We start from the raw sequence: 12121 nt of genomic DNA, 5'->3' as shown, positions 1-12121 counted from the left end.
AATTTGATTATACGTACATATGGTGAAGTTATCCAACTACGCTAATAATATTCTCTACTAGCCAATCTAAGTAAGGAAGTGGAAAAAATACAGTGTAATCCTGAAATACAATTGAATAAAAATGAAGGATTTCGGCTCGAATCTCTAAACAATCTCAGACTCAGGTGCACTCTCTATATTCCAAATCAAATCAAAATAAACTTTATTCAAGTAGGCTTTTACAAGCACTTTTTAATCGTCATTTAACAATTAAGTGAAGCTACCACCGGTTCGGAAAGTAGAATCTACCGAGAAGAACCGGCAAGAAACTCAGTAGTTACTCTTTTTCAACATTTAAAAATACAAAGTCAAGTTAGTTAAATACAATATTAATATATCCTGCTTGGAAGTCAACAGGTATTAACTCCACGCTTTTTTATCATCTATAAAATCTTGTATCGAATAATATGCCTCTTTTACCATCACCATACCACTACCATGTATTTTTTATAAACGATTTAAATTTACGAATTGGCAAAGCTAAAAATGTCTGCGGATTTATTGACAAACGTCGAAGAGAACCGGAACACACTTGTGTATGAAATCGAGTCTTCATTAAACGAAGTCTCGAATTGGGGCCGGCTCAATCTAGTCCATTTCAACCCCAAAAAGACGCAAGTTTGCGCGTTAACCGCTAAAAAACACCATTTGTCGTATCCCCACGATTTGAGAACATTCCGATAGCCGCTACAGGTAGTATCGGAATACTAGGCGTTGATATTTCGAGCCTCGTTCAGTTCCGCGGTCAATTGGAAGGCAAAGCCAAATTGGCTTCAAAAAAGCTGGGCGTGCTCAGCAAGGCGGGACAGTATTTCACGTCGGCCCATCGCCTTAAACTTTACAAGGCGCAAATTCGGCCTCACATGGAGTACTGCTCTCACCTCTGGGTGGGTGCTCCCCAGTACCAGCTCCTTCCATTTGACCGCATCCAACGTAGAGCGGCTCGAGTTATCGACGATCAAGCCCTTTCCGATCTCCTTGATCCTTTGGCTTTGCGTAGAGATGTCGGATCACTCTGCATCTTCTACCGAATTTTTCACGGGGAATGTTCCGAGGAATTGTTCTGATTAATCCCGGCTGCTGAATTTCACCTTCGGACATCTCGCCAAAATTCTAAGTTTCACCCGCACCACCTTGATGTCCGAAAATCCACAACAGCGCTATTTCTCAGACATTTTCTGCCTCGCACAACCACTTTGTGGAACCAGCTTTCGCCGGCGGTTTTCCGGACCGATACGACATGGGAACCTTCAAGAAAAGAGCGTACTCCTTTTTGAAAGGCCGGCAACGCACCTGCAAGTCCCCTGGTGTTGCAGATGTCCATGGGCGGTGGTAGTCACTTTCCATCAGGTGAGCCTCCTGCTCGTTTGCCACCTATGCCATAAAAAAAAAAATAAACTTTGCCGAGTCGCAAACTTGGCGTTATAAGCTTATTCTTACTTCTAGTGCAGATAGTACAATGATTAATACTGATTTTATCAAAGTGATCAATGCCATTGTGAATACATAATATTGTTGTAAATATATCGTGACGCAACTGTGAGTATTTCTACTTTGTTAAAACATCCCGAAGAGAGTCTCTAGCTTAACTGTCATAATCTGATAGTTTGACAAAACAGACATGAAAGCAAAAAATTCTGACACAGGACCGTCATCGGTCATACGTACGTCGACGCATCGGAATGTATAAAATTCGATCTTCAAGACTCCTGGTTATTACTGACAATATGAGAGAGGCCTAGATTTTGAACCCAGAACTGGGATCTGTGACCTTATATCTAGTCACTAGACCAGCGGGACAGTTGACAATTTTAATATTGTTTATAACATTAAATTTTAGTATAATTAGAATATTTATATCGGTTAGATTCTTTTGTTTTAATTTTTGAAGTTCCATTGCTGTGGAATATCGAAATAAAGAACACGTATTAAAATATATTACCTATATAATACTAATTTACATTATAAAGGCGATTGTGAAGCTGTTTTTGTTTTTTATTTTTATGGTATAGCTTGGCGGATGAGCATATAGGCCACCTGATGGTAAGAGGTCACCATCATCCATAGACAATGACGCTGTTAGAAATATTAACTATTCCTTACATTGTCAATGTGCCACCAACCTTGGGAACTAAGATTTTATGTCCCTTATGCCAGTAGTTACACTGGCTCACTTCACCCTCACAAACGCTGTTACGCTTTTAAATCTAAAATAGTCAGCACTCGACTTTTTTTCCATATTATAAGCCACACATAAGACATTGTTGACGTATAAAGTTTTAATCACTTCTTTCATAAAAACAGCATCGGTACCTAAGATTTTGTTATGTTCCTTGTACCTGTAGTTACACTAGCTAACTCATACTTTGAAATGGAACACAGCAATAATATTACTCCTTGGTATATACGATGTCCAGGTAGTACCTGCCCAAATGGGCTTGCGCAAAGTCCTGCAAAGGAAGACGTTGTATAGTAAAAGGCATATGTTATTTAACGGCTAAACAAAAACTGGTAATTTTATGTCTATAATAGATGGTGACGAACGAGCTTTGAGTCGATTACTTTTAATGTTATCACCATATATTTATACTTATGTATCTGTTTATTAAGTCTTTTTTTAAACTGCTATTCTTAGTTTAAAAAATAAAAAAATATTAATTTATATTATATTTATGAATGAATGTTTCTTTCCCTGTGTCAATTAAAAAAAAAATTAAGTGTCATAGCTATTGCATTTGCAGATATTGCATTTTTAAATTTCGAATGATTTTTAAATAGTTTTTATATGTTTTTATATTTATTGTTCTTAGTTATATTTAATTATAAATATGTGTAAATATTATGTGTAAAATAAAAGAAATATAAATTTGCTTTATAACTTTAATTCATTACGTATCATATTTACAATCGTTATAAACTAATGTTTATTACTTTTTTTATACATTTTTTTCAACTTACGTCTAGAACTGTCCATTTACATAGCCTTTTAAAATCTAGAACTTACATGTAAAATTATTTAACAAGAAATGAAATGTAAGAGGGCAGAATGTTATTTGAGATCATTAATGAAGATGAGAGGTAAGAAAGACTGTGTAAATAGACGATTGAGTATTGAGTCGGTGCACGGCAGTGCAAAGCCAAGTTCTTTGATCCTGCCTAGCATTTATACAGGGCATAACGTATACCGTTCACAGCGTATTTCGTTGTTTATCATTGTCAACAGAGGGCGCTAAAAATAATATAACAATTTATCTTCACGTAAAATTACTAGCCAAGTTTTTTTGTACGAATATCACGAAAGACCGTCGTTGATTGTGGATATTCGGTGGTTTTAAAATATTTTCCAAATTTATTCGTATTAGAAAAACCGAGCTAATATATTTCATTGTCCCTCATTTAGTAGCGGTATCCGGTTTGGGAGTTGAAGTTGCCGTTGCCAGACCCTCTGGATCCAGCGTTGGGGGCCAGGTATTGGCGAGATGCAGCGCCGTTGAAGGCGGATGAGCCACCGAAGCTTGAGGCACCGTTGGAGCCACCGAAACCAGAGCCGCCTGAAGAGCCACCGAAGGCGGAACCACTGGCACCACCACCGAAGCCGCGAGAAGGAGCACCGTATTGGCTTGATGGGGAAGAATAGCCTCCTTGACCAGAGTAAGAACCAGCGCCGTTGCCCGCGCCTTCACCGCGGTATGAGCCTATAAAAGAAAGCATAGCATTATAATTAAGTACATTTGTACAAATATCATATTATATTAATCATAAACAGAATTGTTTTAAGCTCTGGTTTGAACAATAATAAGTAGAGAGCTTAATAAATGGAAACATTGTATTTAATTTAATAAAACATATATGTGGTTGTTAAGCCTATAATATTTTTAGTTCATCAGCTGAAGCGTAGCTGAGCTGATTTTCAATTATCGAATATTAAAAAAATACAGCACAAAAAAGTCATATCTTATACTTCTATTATCTCAAATGTAATTCTTATTGGCAACGCATTATGGTTGAATTTCGACTAATGGACGATATGCACTTAACATAAATATAGCTTTTAACTATTTGATAGTAAATTGAAATTATTTTAAATTACAAAACATATATTTCATTTACAATGCATCACATACACATGTTATATGAATTGCTATGATGATTAATGTGGAGCTTCTAAACTGGAGATAAACAAGCTTATACAAAACGCTATTAATATTTATCATATACGACAATGTTACGTCACAAATTAAAAAAAAAAGTATTTATGCAAATTATAATGAAAATAATTTAATCATAGTGCATTGAGACTGATAGTGTTATTTTTGTAAAATGAGATGATTAGCTTTGAATATGAAGAACTATTTGACTTATTAATTTAGATCCTATATGCAATAAAATATTAAAATTATATTTTGTAGTCTGTGCTAATAATTATAACCTACACATACATGAATAGGTACCTATATAATATTGTTAATCTTATTCATTATATCGTATTTATTAGAAAAAAAGAGACAAACAAGAATTTTAAATTGTAATTGAAAAAGTACTGTACTAATATATAGAGTTACTGAACGAAAGACAACCAGTATAATATAAAAAATAACATCTGTATTTGGTAGCATAATAACTAATTAATAAATGTCAGACCCTATCGTTAAATATTTAAACGTTTTGTATCGTCTGTATTTGTTGGTATTATAACTATTTTATAAATGTCAGATATTAAATATTAGATCGTTTTCAATATGTATCACCATCCGAACGTTTACTGGCCTCACGGGACAGTCTCTTCCGAAAGCCATTCAAGGTTGTGATCGGTAACAATTCCGACTTACAAGTTGTAAACGTTGACCTTTGCGAGATTCACACCTTTTACTTAACTGGAGCAATCTTATGTTTTGTACCATCAAAATATACTTTGTTCGAGAACTCTTGAATTGGTAATTTACGAAGTTATTTTTACATTAAGCTACCACTGGTTCGCGATAAAGATTCTAAGGAGAATAATCGGCAAGAATATCTGTAGTTATTTTAGTTGACAACAAATTTAACTTCTATATTTGATATATTTCTGTTTTTGTTCGGTATAATACAAGTATGGCTTATTAAACATTTAGCTGTATGCAAATGTAAATACTTTACAAAGATCTTTGACATAAAACTTAACTTGGTAGAGGTTAATTTCCTGTAGAGGTGTTTTTTAAAACGAATGATGATATATAAAAAATGAATTCGTTTCATTGCTATTATTGAATTATTTAAATATAAACGTGTATAGAATTATTTGACATATTTAAAAATTTATTGAATAAATATGAAAGACAAAATATGTGATTCTACCAGCTTGTACGAATGTTATGTACTTCAAAACATGTGGTAATAATACCTGGGTATCTTCTATATTTCAACGTGTAATCATAAAAGTATTCAACGCAATTAAGTGGTTTTTACAGGTATATGTTGCTTATATATCTAGCATAACAACTATACATTGTAGATTATCGTTAACTCAAATCATATATTAGCCTATCAACTTATAATTTTGACATGTCTGGATTTACTGTCAAAACTGAAAACGTGACAAAAATACTTGTATTATCCACCCACGCACACTAGTAGAAAAGAATACGCATTGCGATTGTCAAGTATTAGCTATGCTATCACGCACACTTGGATAATAAACTCGGCCTGTTTGTTTTAGTTCTTTTGAAATGCTATCAAGATGTAAATAAACTTATTATGGTACAAAACGATGTCTCTATAAAGTAAAGGTATGTCCTACGATGAATGTTGGGCTCAGGTCACTTATCATTTGGGAAGTTCGCAGCTTATACAACGCTGCTCCAAAGTAGGGTTGGTAGATAAAAATTTCCTCGATTTTTATTAGAGTTACATAATTAATTATAATCAAATGAAATTTTGATGGTGTTTATTTTAGACCGTAATCGTTCGTAAATGTTAACTTATCGTTAACAATCGGACCATCTCATTGTTCTATTTGAAATTTAATTGATTTTAAATAATGTTACAAGACGCTCCCAGCGTAATGTTTCAATTAAATATTATACAATCTTATTTATGCAATGGCGGGAGATTATTATGGATGGGAGCTTACATAAAGGATTTGACCCGGTTAAAAATTGTAATACATTCTTACAAAGCTTGATTGCGTTTAGATTGAAGGGGATTTAAATTGAATTTACTTTATAATAACTTGAACTTAGTACATATATGTGAGATTTGTATTATATTGGGAAAAGATTTAAAAAAAAAATGACAATTTAGACCAAGGAAATATATACATACAAATATAATATATGGATCCAAATAATTAGTATGACATAAGTGGCTTTGTGGAATAAGCTCTTAAAGTACCTATCCGTAAAAAAGTCCACTTTACTTTTATTTTACACTAATAGTCGTCCGCAGATTCGCTCGTTTTAGGGTGTTGGTTGTCATGTGTCAGGTAAGAAAGTGGCCTATGCCCTTCCTTGGAGTTCAAATTTGCTTCATAATAAATTTAATCAAATTCGGTTTATAGGTTTGATCAACAAAGAGCGACAAACAGACAGACAGAGTTACTTCCACATTTATAATATTAGTATATACTCGATTATATATGTATAGACTCGATATATATACTCGATAATAAAATCGATTTGTTTGACCTTTGTCATTAATATCTGCAACGATAACGCAAATTCTACACTGACAGTGTAACATTCATAGATAAATTAGCATAGTCTAAAATCGTAAAAAACGAATAACAATTTAAATCGAAAATTTCAAATAACATCCAAATGGTCATTAAGAATATTACTTCAGAAAAAGATTGAACTCGCAACGATCATTTCTGAACAAATGTGAGAAACATTCAAAGCGAACGATTTAACACACGACGCGCAAGATAACCCTCAACTGCTTTGTTAACTTTTCCCATGCGTTCCTAGTTACGTTAAACAACTTTGTCATGAGACGATTGCATCTTAGGGTTAAATAAACGGACGTGTCGAAACCGTTTCAGCTTCATTGTGAGTTAATTGATACAATTATTTCGTGACGATGGAACAACTCGATAAAAGAGTACAATAATAAGGCGTATTTAAAATCTGAAATGCTCGGGTGCAATTTTGGGACCACTAACATTCCTTACATTTAAAAATGATTTAAAGCTCATTTATTTTATGAATACTAATATAGTACATCACGTAAGCCATTCGTTTTTCCTTTTGAAGAACTATGAAGTAAATATGGCGTTACAAAATAAGGCAGTGCATCTCATTTCGCAAACGGTCATAATGCGAATTCTCATGCAAGAGTTAATATTAGAATTACTGTACCAGCCCTTAATTTCCAAACGCATTCATTGCGAAATACAACATTGTTACTATGTTTTGCGAATATTCTTTGGACTATAGTGGTTAGAACGCGTGCATTTTAATCGATGATTGCGGGTTCAAACCCAGGCAAGTAATGAATATTCATGTGCTTAATTTGTGTTAATAATTCATCTCTGAGTCGGCGGTGAAAAGAAACATCGTGAGGAAATGACATCGTGACAAATTTCAGAGAAATTCTGTCACATGTGTATTCCACCAACCCGCATTGGAACAGCGTGGTGGAATATGTTCCAAACCTTCTCCTCAAAGGGAGAAGAGGTTTTAGCCCAACAGTGGAAAAAATTCACGTTGTATGGACGAAATATTTATCTAAAGAAATACCACGTATTATTTTAAATGTTAGAGATATATTTCATCATATTAGTCAATATGATTTAATCGAGGTTCAATCACCAATAACGTGATCGTCATAAATAGTAATATGAAAGTAATCGATGTTTAGTCAGCTGAGATCCCGTTTAAGATGAAGTAATGTTACATTATAACTTCTATTAACGTTTCATCTCCAGTGAGCACGCTATTTAACTGTCATACTTTGTATAATATTATGATAGATATAAAATTATAAAGCGAACAGTTTTATTATGTTTACGTTTTATTACTACCGAAATGAAATTTTCGTGCCGTGCTTGGTATTTGACAAATAATTTGAAATTTGTATTCTGTAATATTCGAAACTCACTCGTTCTCGTCACGATTTTGTCTATTATTTAGATCAGTAAATGGATCGTCCGCTAACGCTCCCATACCTTCACTTTAAGGAATAACCTTTTTAAAGGATGTGAGCACATCGGTGCTGTTCGCCACGCCTTGAACGCGGATAGCGGTCACGACGCAAATATACAAACGATTTCTGATGACTGACGTAATATTCACAATATTTGTATAGTACGACACAATTTAGATGCAGCATCGGCAAAATTCGTAAAACCGATGACATCCGAAATAAGTACGCTATCCCAAAATACCAATATTTATTTCTTATAATATAATCTTTGCACAAACGAGGAGCTGTTTCTATTGAACTAGCCGATGCTACATCTAAGTTGTGTCGTACTATAACTACTACTATATCTTTGATATGTTTAAGAATTTTAGAATGAAATTTTTGAAAATGGAACGCCGTTAAATCTTTCCACATAGATGTTTCGAAGCTAAATTAGTATATCTAAATCTGTCATAATGATTACCAGTTGCGGTATGAGACAATTAAAGGTCGACCTCTGCACCATCTGCCCCAGATTGGTTGCTAACGATCACGCGAACTGTTGCAACTGGAAGTGTCTTCCATTTCATATTATTTCAGTAGAGTGACCTTATTTTCGAACATGTTCTAGAGATATGTATTCACTTTATAATCTATGCATATCTTGTCACAATTTCAGCATTAAAAAAGAACGGACTTTATAAAATCATTTCAAATATCGAAGAAACTTTTTACTAGAGGCACTCTAAATATTTAATTACCAAGGAGTCCATACATCATTAGGAATGATTAAGTCTCGTTTGAATAAAAAAATATTGTCACATTACAAATTACTAAAGGACAGCAAGGTTATGAGATTATTCACCATATTTGGTTGAAATTACTCCGATTTTTTTATATTAGCAGTCGACTTAATGTTTTTAGTGTACCGAACAGAAAAACCAAATAGTTTAATAATATGTACGAAATTGACAACACGTTTTATTTTTTTGTATCATCAAACGAGTGAGCGCTTTTTGTTAGCCAAGCAAAAACCTATGTACGTTTTATTTCATAATTATTGACCCAATAAATTACATAATGATCGTACAAAAAGACGTTACCATACAGCGCCATTAATATTACCCAACTTATTAACAAGATCCTTAGAAAAAAAGTCTATGACTTGATAATTCTTTCAGATATAATTATCGCGAAAGTGGCATTCTGATTTAATTTGGGGTCAAACATATAAGAGATATTTGCAAGAAGATCTAAAATTTGGAAAAACATAGTATTGCTACTTTTGTCGGCTCGTTAAAGTATAAATTTCTGGGGTGCGGAAAGTTTATGGACTTGTAAAGTATCGTTATTTACAATGATCGTAAGATTGTGAAGTAATATAGAATACATGTTGGAGGACTTACCATCATCGACGATGCCAGCAGCCTCATCACGGGCGTTCTGTTCCAAGGATTTCAAGATAGCCTCTGGGATGGGAGGAGGGGTTGGCAGATGGGCACCACGTGGCTGGTAGCCGTTCTCATCGGCTGTGTAGGTGATGCTGTAGTCTTGGCCATCATCGCCCTTGTAAGCGAAGCTACCCTGAGATTGGACACCATTGGTGGCAACTCCGGACGCATCAGCCCTGATGCCATTGGAAGTTTCAAAATCGTAAGAGAATCCTTCGGCTGTTACTTCGTTGTTCAATCTCAGAATTTGGGCGTTAGCATCAGCTGAGTTGCTCCTGCCTCCAAAACCACCTTGGTATGATCCAGCTCCAGCTCCAGCGCCAGCTCCTCCAGCTCCGAAACCAGCACCGTTTCCAAAACCACCGGCGCCAGCTCCGCCGTAAGCTCCGGAACCGGCACCACCAAAACCGGCACCGGAACCACCAAATCCACCGGCACCGCCAGCTCCGCCTCTACCGAAACCAGATCCAAAGCCGCCAGCTCCCGCTCCAGATCCTGCACCATATCCTGCACCTGCTCCTCCTCTAGGAGGGAGGTAGGCATTGTCGAGGCGGGCTGCTGAGCAGGCACCGAGGATAACAGCAACTACTAACTGCAATTAAAGAAAATTATTATTACCAAATTTCAGCTGAAATTCTTAACTAACTTTCTTTACCGAAATTTCTATTTAGCCTCTAAAATTGGATAAACTGTTGATTGACTGGAAATATATTTCATACAATAAATGTATCAATGAAAGAAAATGAGTTTATACTGTAGATATGTATATCGTTTTATATCTATGGTAAAAGTTATATAACGAATCTAAGCCATTTTCTAGAAAAGGTCGAGGTCCATAAATGTCAACAAACTTAAATGTTAGGCCCGTAAGCATTTGTATTGTTCATACTTCGTAAAATAGGAATTACATTCCAGACCATAATTTCGTGAAAAATTAATTATCTAGTAATTATTTTTACCTTACAGATTGAATATGTTTAGACTTAAGCCTTTGATAATTTATAAATATACCAAGTAAATTAAAGCAATTTGGTTGTGGTTTTTCCAAAAAACCCAAAGCAAAAAAAAATATCAAACTTTAACGATGACAAGAAAATTCCACTTACAAGTTTTCATTTCGAAAATGGCGGTGAAAAATATATTTATGAAAATCTTAAATAAAAATAATAATAATATATGCCAATATAATATTCCATACTAAAATACATTGTGGAACAAACTTGGTAATTTTAATGGGGTTTGAATTTTAGGGGGTAATTACTATAAATGCATTAAATTTAATGCAATTAAAAAAATTGAATATCCCGAATATTAAAATCCCTCAGGAACGCAATAAAAATTAAAATCCAATATTATTAAAATTAAATGATAATTTGGAAAAGTGCGAAAAACGGACAATCAGCCTTCGAAACAAGGGGTATCCATATAGATCAGATACCTCGTTACAAATAAATTAATATTATCTTAAACTCACCAGTTTCATATTGAATTATTATTTTCAATGATGCTTCTTGGATGGTTTGCGATGAACTGTGCTCTGCTTTGATGATCTGATGGTTATATACCTCCTTGGCTTAGAATGCTTGATGAAAATGGTATCACGGCCATACACAGCGCATCACGGCAGTGAGGTCTCCCTTATAGATTGTGTGAGTAAGGGACGAAGTCTGCCATATGTTGCACATTTTTGGTACTAAATGAATTTTAATTATTATTATTATTTATTTGGCGTTCTTTATTTAAATATTTATAATTTTTTTTATTTTGTTTTAATTTACTTAATCGTTTATTGATTACAGCGAAAGTTTTAAGGCTTTTATTTTTAAATAAGTATTTATTAAAAATGTTTAATTATTTTAAGTATTGATTTTTTAAATATACATATAGTTATTATGACTGATTTGTTTGTACTTGAAAGTTTCGTTTTAAGTTTCGATTATAAGAGCTTAAGTAGGTATTACAAAACATCGATCACTATGCTATAAATGTATGAAAATAATATTGCAATAGATTTACATAAATGATGTTCGATGATTTTCACATAAGCCTTTATTTAAACGAGACAAATATAATTTATGTTACAAAATCGTAATATCGAAAATTGCGAGAATGCCCAACATAACTTGAACTTGAATAAAACTACTTAGTCACTCATGAGTCATGAGGTAAATAGGTTCAATTCTTTAGAATTATTCTCTATTTATTAAATACTAGCGACCCGGCTTCGCACAGATGCATAATACTAAATGTACGGGTGAAGTGCTAATACTAAATATACCACATAATTGCTTATTAAAGACTTCACATTAGAAACTTCTAAAATTATCAGTGTTTCTTTAATATATTGTCCATGTATTAGATACAAAAACTATCCTCTCGAATCACTCTATCTGTTAAAAAAAACCACATCAAAATCTTTTGCGTAATTTTAAAGATCTAAGCATACACAGAGACACACACTTTTATACCATGTAATGTATTGATTATTACAAATTTCGAATATAATTATAAATTATATATATGAAAATTAA

General features: G+C 33.7%; 1 protein-coding gene across 1 annotated transcript; it reads right to left on the bottom strand.

The window, feature by feature from the left end:
* Positions 1-2905: 2905 nt before the first annotated feature.
* On the bottom strand, positions 2906-11215 carry LOC124537473 (pupal cuticle protein 36-like). The gene is made up of 3 exons (XM_047114335.1): positions 11065-11215; positions 9546-10182; positions 2906-3734 (listed from the first exon to the last, which is right to left on the bottom strand). Exons 1-3 carry the CDS (start codon positions 11071-11073, stop codon positions 3436-3438), a joined length of 945 nt encoding a protein of 314 aa, XP_046970291.1. The 5' UTR covers positions 11074-11215; the 3' UTR covers positions 2906-3435.
* Positions 11216-12121: the final 906 nt, after the last annotated feature.

Source organism: Vanessa cardui, chromosome 18 (genome assembly GCF_905220365.1).
Source record: "Vanessa cardui chromosome 18, ilVanCard2.1, whole genome shotgun sequence".
NCBI lineage: Eukaryota > Metazoa > Arthropoda > Insecta > Lepidoptera > Nymphalidae > Vanessa > Vanessa cardui.
This window is presented reverse-complemented; position numbering and strand designations above follow the sequence as displayed.